Source organism: Schistocerca gregaria, chromosome X, assembly GCF_023897955.1.
Source record: "Schistocerca gregaria isolate iqSchGreg1 chromosome X, iqSchGreg1.2, whole genome shotgun sequence".
NCBI lineage: Eukaryota > Metazoa > Arthropoda > Insecta > Orthoptera > Acrididae > Schistocerca > Schistocerca gregaria.
Window position 1 is genome coordinate 804643223 of NC_064931.1, and position 27728 is coordinate 804670950.

General features: G+C 39.8%; 1 protein-coding gene across 1 annotated transcript in view; it reads right to left on the minus strand.

Annotated features, from left to right (window-relative positions):
- The window catches only part of LOC126298331 (dynein axonemal heavy chain 7-like), a 1150327-nt gene that overhangs the window by 230007 nt on the left and 892592 nt on the right, over positions 1-27728 (minus strand). Inside the window, exon 45 of the mRNA XM_049989626.1 lies at positions 630-822. Coding sequence (XP_049845583.1) covers positions 630-822 — 193 coding nt within the window. The remainder of the gene's footprint in view (positions 1-629; positions 823-27728) is intronic.

The following is a 27728-nucleotide window of genomic DNA, read 5'->3' on the forward strand; positions in this document are numbered from 1 at the left end:
TCTAGTATTTGCAAGAGAACTGTTTAAGAATTCTCAGTAACTGAATTCAATGAGACCATAGGTGAAGCAGAGAGCTTACACAACAACAATGATTAACTATCTCAATTTGAAAAAAAATTTATGCAGAAATCCAGTTGTCAAAAAACAATTTACATTATTATGTATCTTCAAAGAACTACAAAAAATAATGCACCTCTCTATACTTTATGCCAATGGATGTGGTAAGAACTGAAATATAAATGCTATTAATCTCAGTGGCATGCATTTATTTCATTTCTTGCATAACTACTGCAGATATCTATGGTGTTGAAGAGCTCCCCATCATATACTTATTAAATGAAACCTAAAACCTTACAAAATTCTTCTCATAAAAAAGAGTATTTTGCTTTCATTGTGTATATAAAATGTAGTTTCTCTATATGGGGTGAATATTCAGGGTAGTTAATTAGACAAGAGTTTAGTTAATACTTTATCCCATTTTTGTCAAAATGAGGAAATTTCTTGGTCTTTTATGTACCATGTTCTCTTCAACATTGAAATCTAATGAAAAAAGTGTTATAAAAATTAATCAAAATCTATAAGAGTATAGATAATAAGTAGTGTAGGATAGTGGCAAATTATTTACTGACCTTTCACTTTTCACAACAATTGCCAAAAGTTGATCCTCCAGTCCTTCAACAGTAAGAACAAAATTGATAATTGTGACTTTGCTGTATATTTCTGGAGAAAAATGTGGGGTCCTTAAACTGGTTGTCATGTAAAAGCGAAATCCTGTGTTGTATTCTATCATCTTTCTTCCAAAACTTATGTACAAGAGATCACCTGTGGGGAAAAATACATAATTATTGGTATTATCTGAAATGGCTATTCACTTCTCTCATGGATATTCTTTATTTTTTTAGCTGGGCATTAAACAATAGATTTACACCCTATCTAACACACTTTTATCAGTGTGTTAGGGGTTCTCCTTATTTTTCCTGTCTAGAGTAAGACTGTCTTGTTCTACAGTTATGAATAGTGCTGTTTGACCAATTATTTTCCATATTTTATTGAGGTGCATTACACTCTGTAATATGAACTCACAATTAACAGTCAGAATAGAAATAATTCTCTGCAGAGAGGCCATTTATTGATTTTCATTATGATTCTTGCTTCTCTCTTTTCCATTTTGAAAACTGTTAATAAATTATGAAGAGAAAGTCCCTAAAAAAAGTATGCCATAGCTAAGGACTGAATGCACACATAGCTAAAGAATACAGTTCCTAGACATGCATCATTGCACACCAGTGGAAAGACTCAAACTGCATAGCATGCTGCAGATATTTTTTTTGACAGTTTCTTAACATGTTTTCCCGCATTTCAGATGGCTGCTAATTTGTACCTCTAAGAATTTTGTGCTGGGTTCATAATCTATGGAGGTGGTGTGTAGTTTTAAATTTAATGGATTGTGTGTCACACTTATTCTAAAGCACATACTATATGTTTTCTTCATATGGATGATTACTTTATTCTATATTGACAATTTGTAGTCATCTCCCAGTGATTTACCAATTTTTTGTAACGCCAGTGCTAGTGTCTAACTGGTGATTAAATACTACTGTCATCATTGAACAGCACTTTCTTTCCACATCAGCTGTTAGTTTGGTAAAGTGCCTGACATATTGTGGAAAGGAATTAATATATACCAGTACTGTAACAATAATGGACCATGTGCTCTTCCTTAAGGTACTCCAAGACTAGCACAGTATTTATGTAATAAAGTTTATCTGTGGCTGTAGATTTACTGGAGGTATATGAGATCTCTACTTACTTTACTCTGTTTTCTCGGTATGAATGAAAGCATTTACTGGATACTTCCCTCCCCTCTAGTTTCTATAAACATAATTCCCCATTAAGGAGTAACAATATAAGCTAAATATTACTTATTTTCATACTTTTAACATGTAACTTGCTGTGAAATGTACATCTCATTGTAATATGGCAGACCAAGAGGCACTATATTGAAGTGTCCAATAAAGTATATACTAAACAACATGATACACATTCTGATTAATCACACAAATATTCGAAATCATATTTTATCTATTGATTTATATTATAATTACTTGTAAAATTTGTTTCTTTATCAGATACATAATGGCTCAGCTCATTAGTTATGTACATTACTGAATTTACTGGAGCTCATTTACTGAAGCTAAAAATGAAATAATTATTGTATTATTTAAGACTAAATGATTAAATATTGTCAAGACTGCATATTTTAAAACTTTTGGATGAAATCAATGAATACTTTATTATTTTGAATTATAAATGTCTTTTTACAGTTCACATCGTACATCATAGTGGTCCCTCATTACATTTAAATTCACTGTTGCAATTGAGGAGCTTAGTACAAAAACTGGCCAAGTCCTAAATTGTGATTTTTCAGGAATTCAAAAATAAATAAATAAACTTTCTGCTCCTAAAACTGAATCATGAAAAGCATCAATGCCTGATGCATGTCCTCCTCTCTCCTCCACTCCCCCCTTCCTACCACCACAGAGAGAAAGTAATAAATGTAGAGTACACAGTTTAGACAGGGACGGGGCATAAGATGCAGATGGTGACCCAGACAAGATAGCTTCCCTGACTCATGGCACCAACATACACTTTATTGGGCTGTTCCAGCATCATGATCGACTACAACTTGATGGTGCTATGTGGCGAATCAATGTGGGATTAGGGATGGTTCTGAGGACAGCCAACTTTCCTCACGTTTCTCTGGTGCCTGCCGGGACTATAATCAGACAGGGTTTCACTAGGCATGGCCTATACTGAAACAGGACTGGGAAGGGAAGATTAGTACAGCTGTGGATCTCAGGCCACCCATGGTCAAATAGCTTTTGTCATAGGTAGAAAAGTAGGTCTTTTTTATGATAAATCCAGACAACAGGTTCCCCTGCCTAAAGAATATCTCCAGCAGTTTAAAAAATACTGAAACAATCACTCACAAGACAGATTTTAACACTTCAGATATCACACATACTAGGTGTCACAAAGAAAAACAAATCATTCGAAAGAGTAACATGGGGCATTTCACAGACTTAACAATCCTCCATCAAAACATGCAAACAATAAAAAATAAAATACAGCTATAAGAAATTGTGATCCGATCTTTGATCTGCACAGTAGTTTGTGATACTGGGTGCCAAGACACAGAAATCCAACATGTAGGATTATCATTGTATGAAAGGGCAAACTCTTACTGCAGAACTGCTTCAAGGGGTCAAGAATCAAGACTCAAGAATCTTTATTCAACATAAATCATTTCACAATGACATGGATTTTGTCAATTTGATACAAGAAAATGTATATACAGTGCACAATAGTACAATGTGTAGCATTAAATATTAGTTCTACAAAGTTAATACAGTACATAATACTACAATTAAAAGTAACTTTTTTAAAAATTTAATATAATAATCTGGTAAATCAAAGTATTGCTTAATATTATAAAAAAGGTGATCTGTTAACCAGTTGTACCACTCATGTTTAAAACTAATTATATCCATGGTCTGAGCAAAGATTGGTAATTTATTGAAAATTCGAAGTGACCTTTCTTTTGTATTTTTAAAAATGTCCCCATATAATAGGACCATATGATATATGCAATTGCAAAACTCCAAAGTATGACATCCAAAGGTAATCCGTGATTACCATGTCACTTAGTTTCAAAAAGAGGTATGATAAATGAGATAACTTTTTGCAGACATGATTAATGTGTTCTTGCCAATTAAGTATGGGGTCAATGTGAATACCAATAAGTTCAACTGATTTAGTTTCTATATCTTTTTTGTTCCTAGTATGAGCTGTTGTGTTTTATCAGGATTACATAAAAGTTTATTAGCAGTAAACCAGTCCAAATCTATGTCAAGAGATTCTTTTGTGATGTGATTGAGTTCAGAGATCTTCTGATGAGAGGTAAACAGTGTAGTATCATCTGCATAACATATGACAGGATGTTGTATGTTCTAAGGCAGGCCATTGATTGCAACAACGAAAAAGAAGGGTCTGAGGATAGATCCTTGGGGAACACCTGTGTCTATCTCAAGCAAGAAAGAATGCATATTCCTTATTGAAAAGAATTGTTTCCTGTTGTTCAGGTAAGAAGTGATAATGGCTAAAGTGTTCTCTTGCAACCCATAGTATTTCAATTTCATTACTAGGGTGTCTACAGGAATGTAATCAAATGCCTTGCTTAAGTCATGTAACACAAGTGATACTTTGTTTTTGTTTTAAATAGCAGATAATGTTTGATCAGTGATTTCTAAAACAGCAGCAGTTGTGTTTTTTCCCTTGCAAAACCCAAACTGAAAGTTACAAAGTAAGTCATGATCTTCCAGGTAGGTATTTAGGTGGTTGTTCATTAGTGCCTCATATATTTTTGACATTATAGGCACAATTGAAATTGGCCGAGAGCTTTCAGGCAGTTTTTATTCCCCTTTTTATAAACTGGGATGACTTTAGATATCTTGAGTGTATTAGGTAAAACTTCAAATTCTAAGCATTTATTGAAAATACTGGTTAATGGTGAGCATATTAAGTGTATTGTTTTTTTAATAATGTAATTGGACAACCAGTTGCAATCCATACTTTTTGCATTTGAAAATTTGGCAACAGTTGGAGGATCATGCATTTATATCAAAAAAGGAACAAGCTTCAAATCAAAAGAAACACTTTGAAATATCAGCTATTGAATTAACAGGGCTTGATATCACCAAGAAACTAATCACTTTGTATGTGTTTAGAACTCCCAGTGGTAGTGTGGACACTTTTTTCAATGAATCAACAGAAGTTCTAGATAAAGTATCAAGTACAAAGTTCCACATAATTTTCCTGTGGGGACATTAACATTAACACTATTATCATAGATGAGTCTAGCAGCACCCTCTTAAATATCCTTAAAAGTTTTGGTATGTCCCTATTGGTCAATAGTGCAACAAGGATTACTACTATGACTACATCAGTAAGTGACAATGTGGCCATAAATATGGACAGGGAAACTGTAAAAAATCTTGGATAATCAGACCGTCTCTTTCAAATAACAACATTAAAAACAAGCATCAAGTCATTCCCCAAACTATAAGCCTACAAATGACATCTATCAGAAATTAAAATAAAAGATTTTTCTAAAGAACCCGCAAAACAAAGTTGGGATGAAGTATATAAGGAAACCAATGTGAATATGAAATTCCTTAAATTTTCCACATTATTTAAATTGAACTACTAAAAGGCATTTCCAAAAGTAAGTATGTCTGTTAACAACATCGCACAAAACAGATAGAGAACAATTAGTTTTAAGAAGTCCTCCCAAACAATGAAATACCTCAGTTCCATGAAAAAGAGTCGCAGTGATCCAGAATTTTGAAATTTCTATCACAGATACAAAAAGATCTTTAGGAAGGTTCTGAGTTCTGCAAAAAAGTCATTTAATGACAGAATAATATATAATGCAGAGAATAAAATCAAAGCAGTCTGGGATGTTATAAAAAAGGAAACAGGCCGAGGCAAACAAATGCAGAATAGCATCCTGCTTAGGAAGGAGGATAAGGTAATAAGTGGTCCACAACACTTAGCAAACTATGTAAACGAGCATTTTTCAAGTACTGCAGAGAAGTTATAGCAAAAGTTCCCCAAAACAAATATAACACCTGTGGATAATGTTGCACTAAATACAAGTATGTTACCTCCAACCACAGAGAATGAAGTCAATAAAACTGTTCAAAAACTAAAAAATAGAAAGTTAGTAGGCTTAGATGAAGTACCAATGTGTGTACTGAAACAATGCATAGGGATTATACAAGGCCCCTTACCAAATATAATAAATGAATCCTTCACATCGGGGACATTACCAGATTGGTTAAAACAGGCAAGAGTTGTACTTTTGCTTAAGATGTTAAGTTTTGAGTAAATGGTCCTCAGTTTATGATAAATACAGATTATAATAATCTGCTGTCAAAATAGAAAGCTAATGCATCAGGATGTGTTACATATTTATGGTAACTTTTATTTATTTATTTATTTATTTACCCATCTGTGGACATTTTAAAATGTATGGATGTTGTCAGTTGCATACATTCATATATTTATACAGTTTATTGATACATGTAGTTAAACATTGTGACATATAAGTTATTTACAATCATTTTTCCTCCTTATCAAAATATTGTGAAACAAAAGCTATTTAAAATCATTTGTACTAAGGAATTCACGTATAGTGTAAAAGCAGTGTTCCTGCAAAAACAATTTAAGATTTTTCCTAAAGCGGTACATGTTATCTCCTTTTATTTCCTGTGGCAGTTTATTATACAGTTTTACACCTTTATACAAGAGGCTATTTTGAGTCTTATGTTTATTCTTCCCATCTAGTTGAAGACAGTGACGTACTATAGTTATGAAAACTGCTATTTGTGCTATAATTTTGTATATTTTTCTTGATGAACACTATGGTTTGGAATATAAATTCACAAGGAACAGTTACAATTTCTAAAATTTTGAAAAAGTTCTTTGCAGTGGGCCCACTTACTGCTTTTTGTTATAAAACTTACTGCTCTCTTTTACATTTTAAGTACTGTTTGTAAATTCTGAGCACTGTTTCCTCAGAAAATAATACCATAACTGATTACTGAATGAACATAACTAAAGTATACAGTTCTCAAACATTCTGTAAATCACAAATGTCAATTTACTATACAATAGATTAGGGGATGCACAACACAGGCTACTTATAAAAAGTCTCAAAAGTATACATTTTCAAGTGTCCAAAAATGCTCAAAAATATATCTTCTTTCAGTAAATATATACAGTAATCAAATTTAGTACAGCTGATTTTGAACAAGGTTGTTGTTGCTATTCAATTCTGTGCAAGACGCTTCATCTCTGAATAGCTACTGCAACCTACGTCCATCTGAATCTGCTCATTGTGTTCATCTCTTGGTCTCCCTCTGTCACTTCCCTCCAATAATAAACTGGTGATCCCTTGATGTCTTTGAATTTGTTCTGTCACATGACTTGTTCTTATCTTAAGTTATACCAAAAATTTCTTGTCTCCAAATTCCAAACAGTACCTCCTCACTATTTAGATAGTCAACCCGTCTAATCTTCAGCATTCATCTGTAGCACAACATTTCTAAAGCTTCTGTTTTCTTCTTCTGTAAGCTCTTTATTGTCCATGTTTCACTTCCTTGAATGGCTACACTCCAGACAAATACCTTCAGAAAAGACTTCCTGACACTTGGGTCTATATTCAATGTTAACAAACTTCTCGTCTTCAGAAGCACTTTTCTAGCCATTGCTAGACTACATTTTATATTTTATATACTTTGGCCATTATCAACTATTTTGCTGCCCAAATTCAAAACATATCTACTAGTATAAGTGTCTCATTTCCTAATATGATTCCCTCAGCATCACCTGATTTAATTCAACTACATTCCATTACCCTTATCTTGCTGTTGGTGATGCTCATCTTATCTCCTCCATTCAATACACTGTCCATTCCATTCAACTGATATTTCAAGTATTTTGCTGTGTCTGACAGAATTACAACATCACTGGCAAACATCAAGGTTTTTGTATCTTCTCCATGAACTTCAATTCCTACTTGAAAATTGTCTTTGGTTTCCTTTAATGCTTGCTCAATGCACATTTTGAGTGACTGACACTGGGGATAGAATACAACCCTTTCTCACTCCCTACTCAACCAGTGGTTGCAGTATTATGTCTCCCATCTCATCTTCATACATGTCCTCTTCCATTTCTACAATAATGCCTTCAACTTCATTTCTCTTGTCTAGACCATTTATCTTCCTTTCACTTTCCAGCTTTCCATTCTTTGTTTACCATTGGTTTTCCATTTGAGCTCTTTGTATTCATACAGCTGTTGCTCTTTTCTCCAAAAGTCTCTTTAATTTTCCTGTAGGTTTTATCTATTTTTATCCTAGTAAAATATGTTTTAAATCCTTACATTTGTCCTCAAGCAAATTTGCTTGGCCATTTTACACTTCCTGTCAATCTCATTTTTTAGATTTTTGTATTTCCTTTTTACTGCTTCATATGATGAATTTTTACATGTTCTCTTTTCACCAGTTAAATTCAGTATCTCCCATGTTAGCCAAGTATTTCTTCTGGGCCCTATATTTTTACGTATGTGATCCTTTGCTACCTTCAAGATTTCATCTCATAAAGCTACCCATTCATATTCTCATGTATTTCCTTTCCCCTGTTCTAGTCAATCATTGCCTAATGCTCCCTCTGAAACCCTCTAGAACCTCAGATTCTTTCAACTTTATTCAGGTCCCATATCCTTAATTTCCTACCTTTTTTGCAATTTCTTCAGTTTTAATCTACAGTTTACAGGCAATAAATTGTGATCAGAGTTCACATCTGGTTCTGAAAATGTCTTACAATTTAGAATCTACGTCTATGTACGCAGTGGGCACATGTACTCCTCATCACTGCTGGTTATTTCCTTTCCTGTTCCACTCGCAAGTAGAGCGAAGGAAAAATTGCTACCTATATGCCTTAGTATGAGCCCAAATTTTTCATATCTTATCTCTGTGGTCCTTACACACAAGGTATGTTGGTGGGAGTAGAACTGTATGGTAGCCAGTTTCTAATTCTGACGTTCTAAATTCACTTAATAGTGCTTCTTGGAAAGAAGATTGCCATCCCTCCATGGATTCCCATTTGAGTTTGCAAAGCATCCCCGTAACACTTACTTTTTTTTCCAAACCTACCAGTGACAAATCTAGCAGCCCGCCTCTGAACTGCTTCAGTGTGTTGGTTCAACCTGATCTGGTATGGGTCCCAAACACTCAAGCAGTGCTCAAGAATAGGTTGCACCAGCATCCTATGTGCAGTTTTCTTTATAGGTGAATAACTATTTTCTAAAATTCTCTCAACTGAAGTTGACCATTTGCTTTCCCTGCCATAGTTCTCTTATGCTCATTCCAATTCATACTACTTTGCAACATGACAGGCAGATACTTAAATGACTTGACTGTGTCAAGCAGCAAACTAGTAACACTGCTCCAAAATCTCTGTCTTACCATTATATAATCAATATGAAAGCATTATATAATCAATATGAAAGCATATATAATCAATCTTGAATTTCCATTTCTCTTCCATACATACAAGATTCTTTCATTCTTAAATCAAGTGTTAGTGATGATTAAATTATGCTCTGAGTAAAATTCTACCAGACAGCTTCCTCTTTTGTACCTTTCACCCAGTCCATATTCACCTACCATTTTTGCTTCAGTTCCTTTTTCCCACTCTCAAATTCCAGTCCCCACTCCCAGTTAAATTTTTGTCTCCCTTAACTATCTAAGGAATTTCTTTTATCTCATCAAACATCTCTTCTATCTCTTCACCATCTGTGAAGCTGGTTGGCATATAAACTTGTACTATTGTGGTAGGTGAGGGCTTCATGTCTATCTTGGCTACAATAATACAGTCACTATGCTGTTCATAGTAGCTTATCCACATTCCTGTTTTCTTATTCATTATTAAACCCATTCATTTATTACCTCTATGTGACACTAAATTTATAACCTTGTATTCACCTTACAGAATGTCCTGTTCTTCCAGTCACTCAACTTCACTCATTTCCACTACATATAACTTCAACCCATCCATTCTCCTTTTTAAATTTTCTAACCTACCTGCCCAATTATGGGATCTAACATCCCACATTCCTGTCCATACAATACTAGTTTTGTTTCTCGTGATGACAATGCCCTCATGAGTAGACCCCACCTGGAGGTCTGAATGGGGGACTATTTTACCTCAGGAATATTTTACACATGAGGATGCCACCATTATTTAACCATACAGTAGAGCTGCATGCCCTCAGGAAAAATTACAGCTGTAGTTTCCCCTTGCTTTTTTCCATTCACAGCAACAGCACAGCAAGCCTGTTTTGGTTGTTGTTACAGGCCCAGATCACTCAATCATCCAGACTGCTGACCCTGTAGCTACAGAAAAGGCTACTGCCCCTCTACAGTTAGTTTTTTGTGGCATTAGCAAATGTTCAAAAACACTCATTATATCACTGTAGACAGATGCATTTACACAATCAATGAAAGATTATGTGAATGTGATACAAACAGTATTGATGAAGTTTAGAATCTATAATTTCATGGACATTTGGCTGTGAAGCACAATGCTTTACCCTGTGTGCTGCTAATATGCTGGGAATGTTCATATCTCCGATGTTTGCTTTGATTGGCCAGACGATCCTAACCTCTGCTGGCACACCACACCAGAACCTGTACACATCGGCATGCACACCTTCTATGGCATTGTACACACGACAGAATGCTCCTGCAGCACAAGATCCCGGGAAACCCTCACCCATGTTTCTCCCCCACAACATGGTCCATGTGGCTTTCCAGTTTCGGGATCCACATGCATGGCCGTACTCTCCTCAGTGCGGACTGCCGTTTGATGTGCCCCCCCCCCCCCCCCCCCTACATGCAGGCTAAGGAGATGCTTGTGCCAGTCATGCTGGGCCATGTATATCCCTAACCTGCCCTGCCACCCCATGCACACCTCGAGCACACACCTGCTGTGGTTCCACCCTATCACTCGGTGCTCAATCGTGATTTCCCACCTCTGCTCCAGATTTCGTCTGCATCGGCCGTTGATCCTCCCTGCACGTCATGCTCGTCATGTGGCTGTAGAGATTTCCTGCCTACAAGGAGTGGATATCACGCCTCATCTGCACAGCGCAACACATCGCCCATCACTGAGGCACAGCACACATCAGTGAACACCTTGCAGAATCCCCTCATAATTTGTGCCTTTCATACAACCCCTCAATTACTGGCCCTTGGTTGTTTTCTGAAGCTGCCGCCATTAGAGCTCAACAACCCAGTGTCTTGGTTTACCTTGGTGGACAACATGTTGGACATACATGGTATTGCAGATGACAGCACTTGTTTTGTGTGTTTAGTGAATAACCTGCATGACCACCCTGATCACATCAGTGACTTGTTGCTGAACTCACCCTAGAGCAACAAATATGCCTCTGCCTGTGCACTACTCATCAAATGCCTTCTCTTCCACCAGCAGATATGATTCACAGCATTATTTATGACGAGACTTTAGGTGACAGAACCCCTTCACAGCTGTGGCGACGCTTGTGTTTACAGTACTGGGATCTTGCTGAACTTAGTGCTCTGGGCTTTGCGGTTGATGAAACTGCTGCAAGAACTGCAATTAAATTTGCTTGCACATACCGCAGTATCACTCGAGGATAAACTTTTGTGGTTGGCAGGAGAGCCAACACTGTGTTACTAGAGGAGGCTGAAAGGCACGCGATTTAGCTCACGCAGGCTGGCGTGAGATCTGGAACAGGACAAGGAAATTAGAATTTAGAAACAACGGACGTAGCTGGTGGAATACTTAACTTAAATCCATTAATGATAAACGTCGCTCTTGACAGTACATAGTTCACAATATCAATAGTAACTGATAATTGCACCTTGCTAGGTCGTAGCAAATGACGTAGCTGAAGGCTACGCTAAACTATCTTCTCGGCAAATGAGAACGTAAGTAGGCAGTGAACCATCACTAATAAAATTGGCTGCACAACTGGGGCGAGTGCTAGGAAGTCTCTCTAGACCTGCCGTGTGGCAATCACTGATAGTATATTACCGGACCGCGGCCAATTTAAAGGCTAACACCTAGCAAGTGTGGTGTCTGGCGGTGACACCACATAAACTATGCCTGGCAGACCAGGCATACGCCATTATCTGGCACCGCCACCTCCCTCTGCTCAGCACAGTGTCTAATACCGTCAAGGTTGAAAATCCTGTGAGTATACTTCCACCGTCAGGTGGTAGAGGCCTGGCACATGTGTTTTGTGGACAGCACATGGAACGGCAGCCATCTAGTGGTCAAGATCAGGAACCATGAGCAGGCCAGCACCAGCCTCTCCCCACCCCAACCAGGCTAGTGCCTGCCCACCCCGTCTTCCTCTCGCATGACTCTTCGACTGGCAGAATGAGTACAGCCAACTCACGTGTATGCTGGTTCAGCTACACTTACTCTGCTTGCAACTGCTGCCCACCCTGTGCATTACCAAACTCCACATGTGGGCCGCAGTAGGCGCTACGGCTCGCTGATACATGCAAGGGCAACCACAGACGTTACATTCTGTCAGATCCCCCATCTCACAAGGACATCTGTACACCTTGGATTTAAGTTTGCGCCAGTATTTTCTCGTTGATACCGGAGAAGGTGTTAGTGTCATATCCCCCACATTCACCATAAAGGACATGACACCAGCCAAATTGTTCCTGTGAGCAGCAAATAAATCGTCACTTCATGTCGACAGTTTGGCCAAGTTACCTATTGAACTCGTACCTGGCAAACTGTTCAGTTGGCCCTTCTATGTGGCTGACGTCGAAGACCCAGTATTAGGCATTGACTTCCTTTTTCATTTCAGACTGTCTCCAGACCTCCAGTCGGCCGCATTATTGCACCACACCTTGTCCACTCATATTGTGTTCTCAGTCGCCCCCTCAGCCCCCCTTTCCCCTCAGCTCCCAGACGATTTCAACTCGGCTCTCATCGAGTGCCCTCACTGGTAGACAGCCTTGCAACTCCCATCGCCCAGCTTCAGTCCTAGCGCTCTGCAGTTGATGATCTCCACACTTACAAAGACCAACTGAACCGTGCCATATCGTTGGCTATGCAAGCCCTCACTGAGGTATAATGCCACATACAACACCTGTCAATGCTGCCACCCTCCGACACCGGCGAGACACCTCATGGGACTTTGACGTTGCTGCCCCGACACCGGAGATGCAGCTCGCGGAACTTTGTCACCGTTGACACAGACAGCTTCTCCAGCACATCAGGTTTGTGACTCTCATGTGCTACCGACTCCCGTTTGCGATGCCCCCCGAGCGAGTGTGCCAGCTCAGCTGAACACTATCACAAATGGCATGACACACAAAATTGATACAACAGACAGGCTACCAGTGTGTCATAAAGCACACCGACTGACACCACATAAACTATGAATTGCTAAGGCCGCAGTGGACAGTAACTGGACAGTAACTGGTCTTCGCCCATACATTTAGTTCCCAAAAAAAAAGACGGCACAGTGCACCTCTGTGAAGACTATCACTGCCTCAATGCACGGACTGTCTTAGACAATTATCCGATACCTCACATACAAGAGTTCATGCAAGTACTTAGCGGAGCACGCATCTTCAGTTTCTTGGACTGCCGCAAGGCATATTTACAGATACCTATAGAACAGAGTGACATACCAAAGACAGCATTGATCACACTCTTCAGCCTTTATGAATTTTGTTACATACCTTATGGTCTAACTTGGCAACATTTTATAGACTCACTTCTGTTTAACTGCACTTATTGCTATGCATACCTCGACGACATACTGATTTTTTCCTCCTCTGACAGAGATCACGAACTCCACCTAGCCATGATACAGGACTTATTGACACGTAACGGAGAACAATAACAACAAGTCACAACTCCACTGCACTGCTGTCACTTTTTTGGGGTACACCATCTCCGAGGAAAGTATACGCCCCCCTCAGGAGCGGGTAGACTGCATTCTTGATCTACCTCTCCCAGTGTAGTGTCGTCAATTACATCAGTTTTTAGGAACTATCAGTTTCTACCAGCGTGACCTTCCGATGATGGCAGCAATTCAAGCCCTTTTGATTGATGCATTGGCTGGGAAACAAACCTCGGGCAATCGCTGAGTACAGTGGTCTGACACCATGGTGAGGTCTTTTGAAGACCTTCAGTCAGTGTTAGCATAGGGTATCAGTCTCGCCCATCATTTGCCAGATACCCGCACCTCTATTACAGCAGATGCAAGTGATTATGCAATCGGTGCAGTCCTCCGACAGCACGTCGGTGACACGACACTACCACTCAGATTTTTTTTTCCAAAAAACTGTCTGTGGCTCAGCATAAATGGTCAGCATTCGACAGAGAATTGCTTGCGGCTTACGAAGCGGTAAAATATTTCTGCACAGACATGAAAGGAAGGAATATGACAATTTTCACAGACCATCACCCCCTTGCGGAGGCTATCTGTAACCCCATAGTTGACCTTGCCCCACATATATTTCGGCAGATGGATTTAATTGGCCAATACCCCACAGACATCATTTACATCCGAGGTCCAAAAAAATGTGGCTACCAACTACCTATCACATATCACTCCAATTTCATCCCCCATTAATTTTGACGAATTGGCCTGCTTACAGGACAATGATATCGAATTGCACAACCTCCGACAGGACCCAGTGCTTCCCTCCAGATCGTTTCCCACAACCTACCGGTCCAGGCCAGGCCACTGTGATGCAGTACGTCCATGGGCACCACCCAGCCTATTGTTCCACCTGCAGTGTGTCACGAAGTATTCACTACATTACAAAACCTTTCACACCCTTGATGCCAAGGCAACTACACACCCTGTTACAGAATGCTTTGTGTGGCTGGGTGTGAAGAGGAATTGTTGTACTTGGGCTCATGCTTGTTTACAGTGCCAGCACAGCAAAGTCGGCAGGCACACACAACCCCATCTAGGTAAATTCAATATCCTGAAAGGCTGCATCTGACATGTGCATCTGGACCTCATAGGACCATTACCCGTGTCTGATGGTTTTGGGTATATCCTGTCTCTCATTGGCTGCGTTACACGTTGGGTGGAGGCAATACCCCTGCTGGACATCACAGTGGATTCTGTAGCATGCACATTCATATCCTCCTCAATAGCTCGATTCAGCTACCCTACATCCATCACCACCGACTAGGGAAGGCAGTTTGAATCCCTACTGTTTAACAAACTCTGCGTAATCTGTGGGATGGATAGATTCCACACTACAGCTTACCACCCATGGAGCAACGGACTGGTCGAGCAGTGGCACAGGACTCTGAAAGCGGTCCTCATGTGCCACGGCAGTGACTGCTCCAATGACGTTCTCTAGGTTATCTTGGGAATATGCACAGCTTACAAGACAGACCTCTGTGGTGACCGTTGACCACAAGTAACTTCCACCTACAAAGTGCAGAGTAAATGGTCTTTAGGGGGACACAGAGTTCTTGGGTTTGGTCTAGAGACTGAAGTTTGCAATATGCATGTTGTGAATTTTTGTAGTGTCTCTCTTGTGTTTTGTGCAATTACGCAAAGTTAATAAAAGTGCCTGATCTCAATAGGTTGGTGTTCTCTGTGTTTGGTCAGCTACAGCCAGGAAACCCAGAGACCTACTTGAACCTCTATTGACCCATTTAACAGCAAAGATAAACAAATAAATAACAGTTTCTGGTGATTTAATTGAAGATTTTCTTAAAAACTCTTCCAGTAAGAGTTAATTACAGTCAGTAACACTATCATTCAACTTAATTCACACTTTAAACTTCCTACCTCAGGTAGCTAATTGTGCAAAACCAGTCATTGATAATAATTCTATAGAAAAGTCTAATAAACAAAATGTTATAATGAAACCAATAGTCAATGACCTCCCCGATCATGATATGCAGTAACTTTTGCTAAATGTCAATAGTGATCAGGGTACAAAATTTACTAAATCTGAGTTCAAGAGAGTAGTCAATATGCCAAAAAGTTATTATTTTAGGGAACTCCTCAAATAATGAACTGGAGTGATGTAGGCTACACAGGGCTCATGGCATGAACCAAAAATAAAACACTTTTATTAATAATGACCTTACCTTATATGAAAACTGCTTTCCCCCAAAACCAACACCAATTAGACCAAAATCTACAAAAAATCTGTTGATTACTCAAGAAATAAAGGAATCTTGTAAGACAAAAATAAAACTGTATGTCACTCATAAACAGCTGGTGATGTTGATGTTATAGCTCATTACAAGATACACACAAAATATTAAAGCTAGTAATACAGACATCAAAGCAAATGGATTAAGAGAAAAGATAACCTCACCAGATAACAAAATAAAAGCCACATGGGATATAGTGAAAGAGGAGAATGGTAGAACCACACATGAAGAGCAGCAGGTAGCATTAAGAGTAAATGATATGTTGGTATCAGATGTCTGTAGTATTGTGAAAAATTTTAACATGTATTTCATAACTGTCACTGAAAATATGTATTTGGCTGGCTCAGCAGAGGCTGTCATGGAATATCTCTCACCAGCCATTACAAAATTTTAGTAACACAAAAATGGCAATCACTACACCAGTGTAAGTAATGTCCACCATACAACCTTGAAAATCAGTGCATTCTAGTGATTATGATAGAAAATTAACAAAGTTGATTAAAGAGTTTACTTTTGAGTTTAATAACATATTAAGTCACATGTGTAACCAGTCACTTATCAGATTTGCAGGAAGTTGTGATGCTGAGAAGGCTATCTACAGACAGAGCAAGAATTTACTTAATTTATTATATGCTATAGTTTGTGATCTGTCATATGCATTAAACTGTGTAAACCTTAATATGCTTTTAAGCAAATTAGAGTATTATTTTATGGGGTAACTAATCAAGTCACACTAGAGCTTTCTGAGTCCAAAAATGTATAGTAGGAATTATTTGAAGTATGAACTCAAGAACATCCTGTACAGAGAATGTGACAGAGTAGGATTGGCCCACACCATACTACTTTAACTACACTCTTAATTTAGAAGTGAAAGCATATATAATTTTTGCTAATATTCGTATTCAAATACTGTTGGTAATAGTATGATAGCAAGCACATGTTATACAAAATATCAGTTTTGCATAAATGGATATCCCCTTAAAAACCTTATTATTCATGGCATGCAGCTTTATATTATGATAGTATTATAACAATTAATGTCACTAAAAATGCAGCAGTTCAAAAGTTATTATATTTATAAATTTTCATACTGCCAGCTAGCCATAAAAACATTTAATGCATTAAATTTAAAGGAAAGACCCCATTCACTGCAAATAGTAATTTCCCCCGATTGCAGTAATGTAATTATATTTGCAAAAACTTGTTTACTTTACTGGATAATGTTAACTAAATATTTCATCTAGCCCATATATTTGGAACAGATTATGACCAAAGCACTGTAACATTCCATAATTCTGTTAATCTGAAGTGATACCCATAATAGGTGACATTCTTCAATAACTAAGAATTACATAGTTTTCAACAATTTAATTTCATCATTCAATATGGATGCAGTATATGTAGTCCTGTAAATCTCAGTGGATACACATAATATGGTTTAGTACATTTTAGCAGCTGCTGCTCATAATCAGTATTCATTAAAGCAAACTTGACCACAGTTTCAACTGCCAGTTAGGATTGGACATTTTAACCTAAGGGATGTTCAGATCATAACTTAATAACCAAAACTGCTTAATGTTGTAGTGCAAGTCTTTATAAGGCTGTGGCATCTCTGGCGAGGATTGCCCTATCTTTGACTCTGACCTCTTTGAACTGCTTTGTTCTATCTCTCTCTCAGAATGCAACTTATGTAATGCCATGTTTTGTTCAGCTTGCTTTGTGTCTAATAAATGTATTTATGATATGCAAAGTGTGTTATTACTGACCAGCATAATGTGATAACCACAGTGGTGACCCCAATGACATTGTCGTATGATCGCGAGTTATTTTGTGCTTCTCTTCATCATTAACAGACTTCGTGTGCCAGCACATATTGTCTTTGAAACAATGGATCTACCAGTGTCTTTTGGTGCTAGTGCAATGCATCCTGTGAACTGTGCTTCTGACCATGAGTGTTCAAGTGTATTTAATGTGTGTTTAGTTAAAAGTGAACAATTATCTACGCCCGGCCTTTTAACCTTAACTGGAGCAACATGGCCACTGTCAAGTATGACAGCTCAACAATGGCCGCAACATGGACAGTGTACACCAACTAATGACATCGTGGATGACCAAGCATTGAAGGACATTGTTGTTTACCCCTCAGCTATGCAGTCTCCTTCAGTTTGGTTTGATGTGCTGACGAAGTTCCAGAACTGTGATTTGAACATTTTGATGCACGGGTTTGCACTTTTTTACATACCTAGTGTTGCAGTATCCCCCCTACCCCATGCCAGTTTCTGCATGGTTACACCATGACCACCTCCCGCCTGCTATCATAATGGTGCAGGCCGTTATACCTGCACCGTGTTCATCGTCGGTCCTGCAGTTGGGACACTCCATGCCAATTTTTGCACCTGCATACTCCACACCATGTGCTATAAGCAGTCACTCCCCCAACACAGACCTCAGGCAATGCACTGTCCACTGCTACTGCACTCCCGGTGTCAGGGGCTTCCTGCTCTGCTCACATGGATCTCCATCTGTCAGTGCTGCATCAACATGTGTTACCCAGCAGATTTCCTAAGCTACCTGATGTGATGCTTTGGATGTTGTGGATGGTCAAAATGCCTTTGGATCTAAAACTCCACCTGCTGTCGCATTTCGTTGACTCACTCAAGGTTCGCTTACGCATGGCTGATCAAGCTTACACTATCATTCGTCACTGACACTTCCTGTTTCGGACGACTCCTCCATCACCATCAGTTGGCACATCTGCACCTTCGATTCCACACCCTGCCAGCACAGGCCAGCGTGCTCACCTTGGTACCTCAGCTGACAGTCAGGAGCTGTCATCTAGTGGCCTACAGGAGGGACTACCTGCGGCCTCCTAACAGCAGCAGATCTCGCCTAAGCAGCAGCCAGAGTGTCTCCAAGCCCCAACACAGCCCCCTCCCCTCCACACCACCTCACCTCCTAGCCTACCCACTTTGCTGCTACCATGCTACTTACGGGGATGCCACACGCAACTGTTGCACACCTTGTGCCTACCCAAATGATTCTGGCAGGCATGTTGAGGCACCTTGTTCCACCATGTTCCTTCATGGCACCTACTGTCCGATGCCGCACCACTCACTTTAGCGGTGCAACACCTCTATGCCACTGACTGCTGACGTCAGCTTTACCTGGCCAAGCCTGCAGGCAATATACTTTCACCTGCTAACCTCGCTTTGATTGCTGCAAACCATTCTCATATTACTGTCCTTGGGCCCATCAAGATGTCTATTTGCCTGTCACCAGTCCACACCTTCCCTTGGACTTTCCACACTGCTGATGTGGATGAACCTGTGATCAGGTTGGACTTACTACACCATTACCAACTTTCAGCAGACCTGCAGGTCGCTGCGCTCCACCACACAACTGTTCTATTGTTCCATGCTCAAATGAGTTCAGCACAACTTCACTCTCCATCTCCTTGGCTACGCTTTCCATGTGTGCATCTCTGCTCTCTGATTTATCAGATGTTGCCTCACAAATCGATTAACTCCGCACCCAGAATGATGCGTTATACAATTGCATTGCCTCTGCTTCTGCTTAATTGTCACATGCATGGCATACAATACGTCACCTACCTGCAACCGTGACTCAGTACACACCTCTACTGGGTCTTCTCACCAATCTACTCCTGTGTCAAGCGCTCCTCTGCCTGCAGAGGAATATACAAAACACAACTCCGTACTTTGCTCCTGTACCATGTCTTCCATCACTGACTTCAGCTGATGCACTGCCTATGCCAAACTGGTTCTGCAAGTTCAGTGAACTGATGTTGCCTGCAGACCCTTTCCTGACCACTCTTGCCAACCTCCCTTCACGAGTATCGGCCATCAGTAATGGCACTTGTCACAGGATTCACACCATAGATGGCCCACCTGTATGTTATAAAGCCAGGTGCCTTAATGCTTCCAAACTTCTGGGCACCAAGGAAATCATTCAGCATCTGTTAGTTTTGGGCCTGCTCTGCCCCTCCAATAGCAACTGATCTTCACCTGTTCACCTTGTTCCTGACCAGGATGGCACCTTACGCACGTGCAGGACTAAAGATCCCTTAATGCTTGCATTATTATCAATCACTATACCATTCCTCATATCCAGGATTTCATGCAATGGTTGTAAGTTTTTCTCTATTTTAGATTGATCAAAGGCATACCATCAAATTCCCATAGATGCCTGGATATTCCGAAGACAGCCTGCATCAAACCCTTCTGCTTATTTGAATACTGTTACATGCCTTAAGGATTGAAAAATGTTGCGCAGATGCAGTGGTTCATTGATTCCATTTTGCTACCTTTGCCATTTGCTTACGTTTACTTAGATGAACTGAACTTTTCCTCTTCTGCTGCTGAGGAACATCAAGTTCACCTTGATGCAGTCCATTCGGCCCTTGCTGCCAATGGCATGGTGAACAACTATGATAAATCTCAACTCTTTTCCACATCTGTTACGTTCCTAGGCCATACTGTCTCTGCCGACAGCCTCTGGTGACGAGTTCTCGAGTTGAAACAATACTTGATCTCCCTCTTCCTGAAGATTACGCTCAGCTCCATCATTTTCTGGCAAACTTTTACTGCCACCATATTCCTCAGGCTGCCTCCACCCAACTGGCCCTCATCGATGCCCTCTCTGGCAAAAACACCACAGGGAAACGGAAGCTGGACTGGAACAAACCCATGCTCAGTGCATTCGGTAACCTTAAAACTGCCCTCATCAAAGCCGTTACACTCACCCACCCTGACCATGAGGCCCATATTTTGATCACGACTAATACCAGTGACTCAGCTGTGGGTGATGTTTTACAACAACACACTGCCGACTCAACCCAATGGCTCTGTTTTTTTCCCAAGAAACTGAGTAAAAGCCAGTGTAGTGGTTGGCCTTCGATCATGAGTTTCTTGGTATGTATGAGGTGATTATACACTTCTGTATTGACCTCAAGGGACGACCGTTCATGATCGACTCAGATCACAAGCCTCTCATGGGCACTATTCATAACCCGGCTAAGGACCTTCCACCGAGGTGTTTCCATCATGTGGACTACATCTGTGAGCACTCTTCTGATGCATGCTATATCTGCAGTGCAGAAAATGTTGTGGCAGACTACCTATCTCTCATCTGTGTGCTAACCGCAATGTTGAATGTGGAAGAGCTCACCCCACTTCAGGCTGAAGATGACGATATACAGTGATCAATTTCGGACAACAATTTATCGCTCTCTGTCCAACCCCACATCCTACACAGGTCAATGACCCCAGTCCTTTGCAACATCTCTATAGGCACTCCCCACCCCCTGGTCCCTACCACTTTTTGACACTGGGTCTTTACTGCTTTGCACAGCTTGGCCAACCCAGGAAGGCATGCCACGACGAGGCTGGTTACTGTGCGCTTCGTCTGGCCCAGCTTGAAGAACGACTGCCACACTTTGACCTGCATGTGTGTACCTTGCCAGCATAGCAAGGCCAGCAAACACGCTCAACCTCCATTTGGCAAGTCTGACGATCCAAGAGGATGCCTTCGGCACATCCAAATTGACATTGTTGGCCCCCTCAGCCCTTCTGAGCGGTTCCGATACAACATATTAATAGTCGATCGCATAACCTGCTGGGTGGAGGGGTTCCCTCTTGTCAACATCAAGGCCGAGACCATTGCTCATTCTTTCATATCTGTGTGGGGCATACGATTCGGTTATCCTCTTTTGCTCACAACTGACCATGAACAACAGTTCGAATCCATCCTCTTTGCATGGCTGTGTGAACTCTGCGCTGTTGCTAAATTCCAGACCACCACCTACCACACGCAGGTGAATAGCCTGATCAAACTGTGGCACCGCAATCTCAAGGCTGTGCTTATGTGCCACAGTGACTTACGGTCCGTGGTCCTCCCTTGGGTCTTGCTGGGCATCCACTCGGCACATAAAGATGACTTGAATGCATTGTGTGCTGAGATTCTATATGATGAGCCCCCCCTCCTTCCAGCAGTGTTCATGGAGAACTCATTGTTGGCCGATACTATGGACTTTCTGGCTTTGGTTGAATGGGTTTGTGTACACGTCGCATGCCTCCACACCCCTCTACCTCACCCTTATTCTACCCCGCCTGTGTTTGTCCACATGGACCTAGCATCTTGTGTGAATTTGTGATGCTGTGTGATGACTCCATGCAAGCAGCCTTGCAACCACTTTATTTGGAGACTAACTGAGTGTTATGTCGAGGCGTGAACATGTTTATAATTCATCTACATCGACAACCACGGACCACCTGCCCTCGACTGATGCCTCTCCGCATGGGCAGTAGTTGGCCGCAGTTTTGGGCATGCCTACTTCTCATGCCAGCCACCACCTACAGCCACCACACTGGCACAAGGATTACAATTTCGAGTGATGAATCTTCCCTTCGCTGTACTCCGCATCACTGTGTGCATGTGCGTGCGTTTGTGTGTGTGTGTGTGTGTGTGTGTGTGTGTGTGTGTGTGTGTGTGTGTGTGTGTGTGTGTGTGTGTGTGGGTGGGTGGGTGGGTGGGTGGGTGGGTGGGTGGGTGGGTGGGTGGGGGGGGGGGGTTCTGTGGCATCTCTGGTCTGGTGTGTAGCACCATATCTTTAAACCTGACCTCCTTGAACTGCTTTGTTCTATGCCTCTCTCTCAGCATGCAACTTGTATACTGGCATGTTTTGTTCTCTTGCTTCATGTCTAATAAATGCATTTACGATATTTAAAGTGCATTATTACTGATCAGCATTATGTAATAAGGTTATTGTTTGCACCATTTTGGACAATCTATGTTCAGTCTCAGCTTTGACTTCATTACAGTCAGTATGTGTTGAATATTAGCTAAGCTTCCACAAGTCTTAGCACTGCATTGATGGTGTCACTGGATTATATATGATTTTCTTCAGCACAACATTTCAGTTACAGAAAGTATGCAATGCTTCTCATATCTGTGTTTATTTACATCAGTCTCTGCAGGTTGGAATTCAAGCAAAAATCTATGAGTATATGAACAATTATGCAAGTATAATGCAATGATTTCACTTTTCATTTAGTTGGACATAGAAATTTGCAATTAGAGTTTTCAGATGGTGAACCAGTGCGTATACACAGCCACCAAAAACAGACCCTTCTACAGATAGGTGCTGAAATGTGCCAGTCTCCTCAAGTGACCAGAAATACTAACTACTGCATCACAGTATATTGGTTCCATAATGAAATTTATCATGACTAATAAATTTCTGTTTTGAACCAAATGCTGAGTACATGGAATCAATACTAGCAATAAGATTAATCTGCACTAAGGTTTAATGTCATTTACATTGGTCAAGAAAGGTGTCTATTATTCAGATACATAAATTTTCAGTAACTTGTCAGTAGCCATAAATAGTTTAACTACTGTTAAAGTTCAGTTTAAGAGTAGTGTAAAGGATTCATTGGCGGCCAACTCCTTCTATTCTATTAATGATTTTTTACAGATAATATCACATCACTTGAGTGTTTTATTTATAATTTCAATTCTGGACAAATTCAGTGCATTAATGTGATTATTTAAATAAGTGTTGTAAACAATTTTTCTATTTGGTGGTGCATGGCTATCACAGACTTAGTACTATCATGTGCATCTCAGTGTATTGAAAATTTACTTGTTTTGTGAAAAATTTGTTATTATCTTTTAAATGAAAATATGTCTAAGATTTCTTGACTTATTCCACATCCACATGAACCATCTCACTTGGGATCTTTGGAAGATACAGTATAATAGCCACTTTACTTTGTTCGTATTTATTGTGTGTTCTTGTTTTTTGACATGTTTTACATCCTAGAGCTTCCCTTCACCATGGATCTGTTGGAACAAATACAATTTAAAAAATATTTTTTTAACATGTACCATGAAGGAATTATCCAAATGGGATTGAAAATCATAGATATTATGTAAATTTAAAAGCAAACAAATGATTACAATTCCAGAAAAATTGGATGATTTATTCAAGAGAAAGAGCTTCACAAATTGAGCAAGTCAATAATTTATTTGCTGGTCCACTTCTGGTCCTTATACAATCAGTTATTTGGCTTTTCATTGATTGAGAGAGTTTCTGTATGATCTTCTAGGAGATATCATGTCAAATTCTGTCAAAGTGGATCAGTACATCATCAAAATACCTAGAGAGTCAGAGGGTCCTGCCTATAATGCTCCAAATGATCTGAATTGCATAGAGATCCAGTGACCTTCTACATCTACATCTACATCCATACTCCGCAAGCCACCTGACGGTGTGTGGCGGAGGGTACCCTGAGTACCTCTATCGGTTCTCCCTTCTATTCCAGTCTCGTATTGTACGTGGAAAGAAGGATTGTCGGTATGCTTCTGTGTGGGCTCTAATCTCTCTGATTTTATCCTCATGGTCTCTTCGCGAGATATACGTAGGAGGGAGCAATATACTGCTTGACTCTTCGGTGAAGGTATGTTCTCGAAACTTTAACAAAAGCCCGTACCGAGCTACTGAGCGTCTCTCCTGCAGAGTCTTCCACTGGAGTTTATCTATCATCTCCATAATGCTTTCGCAATTACTAAATGATCCTGTAACGAAGCGCGTTGCTCTCCGTTGGATCTTCTCTATCTCTTCTATCAACCCTACCTGGTGCGGATCCCACACTGCTGAGCAGTATTCAAGCATTGGGCGAACAAGCGTACTGTAACCTACTTCCTTTGTTGTCGGATTGCATTTCCTTAAGATTCTTCCAATGAATCTCAGTCTGGCATCTGCTTTACCGACGATCAACTTTATATGATCATTCCATTTTAAATCACTCCTAATGAGTACTCCCAGATAATTTATGGAATTAACTACTTCCAGTTGCTGACTTGCTATTTTGTAGCTAAATGATAAGGGACCTATCTTTCTATGTATTCGCATCACATTACACTTGTCTACATTGAGATTCAATTGCCATTCCCTGCACCATGCGTCAATTCGCTGCAGATCCTCCTGCATTTCAGTACAATTTTCCATTGTTGCAACCTCTCGATACACCACAGCATCATCTGCAAAAAGCCTCAGTGAACTTCCGATGTCATCCACCAGGTCATTTATGTATATTGTGAATAGCAACGGTCCTATGACACTCCCCTGCGGCACACCTGAAATCACTCTTACTTCTCTCCATTGAGAATGACATGCTGAGTTCTGTTATCTAGGAACTCCTCAATCCAATCACACAATTGATCTGATAGTCCGTATGCTCTTACTTTGTTCATTAAACGACTGTGGGGAACTGTGTCAAACGCCTTGCGGAAGTCAAGAAACACGGCATCTACCTGTGAACCCGTGTCTAAGGCCCTTGCTGGCCAACATAGTGTTTGGCGACCCCAAAAACAAGCAGTTTGGCAAGCGACAGCCAGGTTGCTATCCCACTGCTGTCTGAGGAATCACCATACACATCTTCAGCCTGGAATGCCATTGACTGTAGTACAGCCTAGAGCTTTCCCTCACTGTGGATCTGTTGGAACAAATACAATTTAATTTTTTTTTTAATTTACAATGAAGGAGTTATCCAAATGGGGTGAGTCCTACATTGAACAGATCCCTGATGACCAGCGAAAATGTGTCTGGAGATACCCTGGAGAGCCATAGGATAACAACGTGACTCTTACCAACCAAACAGCCAGACAACCAGAAGTGATGGTGTGAGGTCCAATTTCTTTTCATAGTAGTACCACTTTGGTTGTCATGCATGGCACTCTTATAGCACAGTGCTTCATCACCAATATTCTGTGTCCCACTTCATTTGCCATTAATGGCAAGCTGTCCATGGCTTACATTTCAGCAAGACAATCCTGCCTGCACATGGAAAGAGTTTCTACTGCTTCTCTTTGTGCTTACTCTAAATAACAAGATCGGCAGATCTCTCCTCAGTTGAAAATGTTTGGAGCATTATAGTCAGAGCCCACCAACCATCTTGGGCTTTTATTGATCTAACACCAACTGGTCAAAATTTGATATATCAATCATAAGGAGATCCAACAATTCTGTAAATCAGTGTGAAGTTGAATAACTGCATGCACAAATGCCAGATGTGGACCAATGTATTACTGACTTGCTCAATTTGTGAAGCTCTTTCTCTTGAATAAATCATCCCATTTTTTAAAACTGTAATCATTCTTTGGTCTGTGCATGTATATAGTATTTATTTATTTCTCTCCCATTCAGATAATTACTTCGTGGTGCATCTTTTTCTGTGTCTTAGAGTGTAGTGCACCTAACCTAGTCTAATCTCCCAATTTATATGGCTGTATATCCATAATTCCAAAACTTTAGTTGGAGGTGTCTGCTCTATCTTACACTGTCTAGGCTCTAGTGTTAGGTTGGTTTCTAGTTTCTTTGTTATCTTCCTATAATTGGTCCAAATAGTTTTTGTGTTGCTCGAATTTAATGGGTTGCCCCTAAACCATGTCTTTATTTCTGTGTCTCTCTCCTGTAGGTCAGCTTCATTCACAGCATTAACAAACAGACTAGTGTCAGTGGCAAACTTTATTGTATCTGTTGCTGATATATGAGGTGTGTTCAAAAAGTAAGTTGACTTTATATTTTTATGAAAAAATATTTATTCATTAATCAATATTAATGTTGTCCTCTTCAAAGTAATCCTTCTCAGATACAATACAGTTGTGCAAATGCTTCTTCCAATCCTTGAAGCACTTCTCACAAGCACTTCTTAGAGCAGCCTTGAGAACTTCCAGTGATGCAATTTGTAATTTGTAAGTTATTTGTGTGAAACATGTAATTACATGCATAGAAACTGGTAGTACAAAACAACAGTATACAATACAATTTTACTTTATAATAGGAACTTAAGAATGTAGTCCAAATTATTTGACATAATAATACTTTTAGTTTCAACAGTAAGCTATAGAAGCACTGCTCATTGAACGAATATTTATGATGTTTTTTGAATGTCTCTCCAGTTATTACCTTCAGTTCATTTTGCAGTGCATTTACGTCTTTTGCTCCATTACTATATGGACTGTTTGCAGTTTTTTTTCAGTCTTCTGTGTATCATATGATAATTTTGTAATTGTCTATTATTGTGATCATGAATTTCTGCATTATAAGAGATTATACTTCTTATCTTCTACAGTTAATACTATTGTTTGAAATATATACATTGAATATATAGTCAGAATTTTAAATTCTATAAACAATCCCTTACATGATGATATAGCATCTTTTTTGCCTAATAGTCTCAAGGCTCTTTTCTGGAGTTTAAATACTCAGTCTACATGAGTTTTGGAAGCCCCGCCCCACAATCCAAGACCATATGCTAGAAATGGATGTATTAAACCAAAATACCTCATCCTCATTGCTGGGGTATTGGCATATGGAGCTATTCTTCTTAAAACATATAGGCTAGATGATAACCTTGCACATATATTGTCAATTTGTTGTGTCCAGAGTAATTTTGCTATCAACGCATATACCTGGGAATTTACACACACTGCAGATTTTCCCTACAATGTTACTATCTTGAGAATCAATAAAAGTTTGCAAATCACCAACATTGAAGGGGATTATATTTGTTTTCTGTAAGTTGACTTTTAGATTGTAATTTTCAAACTTTTCCTTTGCAAAATCTATAAAAAAAAATTTGCCTCTATGCTCAGATTAAGAATATCATTTCCCCAACAAAGGCCTGAAGTGCTATCTGTGTACATTGTAATGAAGGTATCATTTTTTACTATTTTTGGGAAGGCATTGACGTAACATATAAATAGTAAGGGACCAATTATCGATCCCTGATGCATGCCCAATTTAATATTCATGACCCTTGATGTATATCTTTTTAATGTTTTTCCATTATTGTGTGAGATTGAGG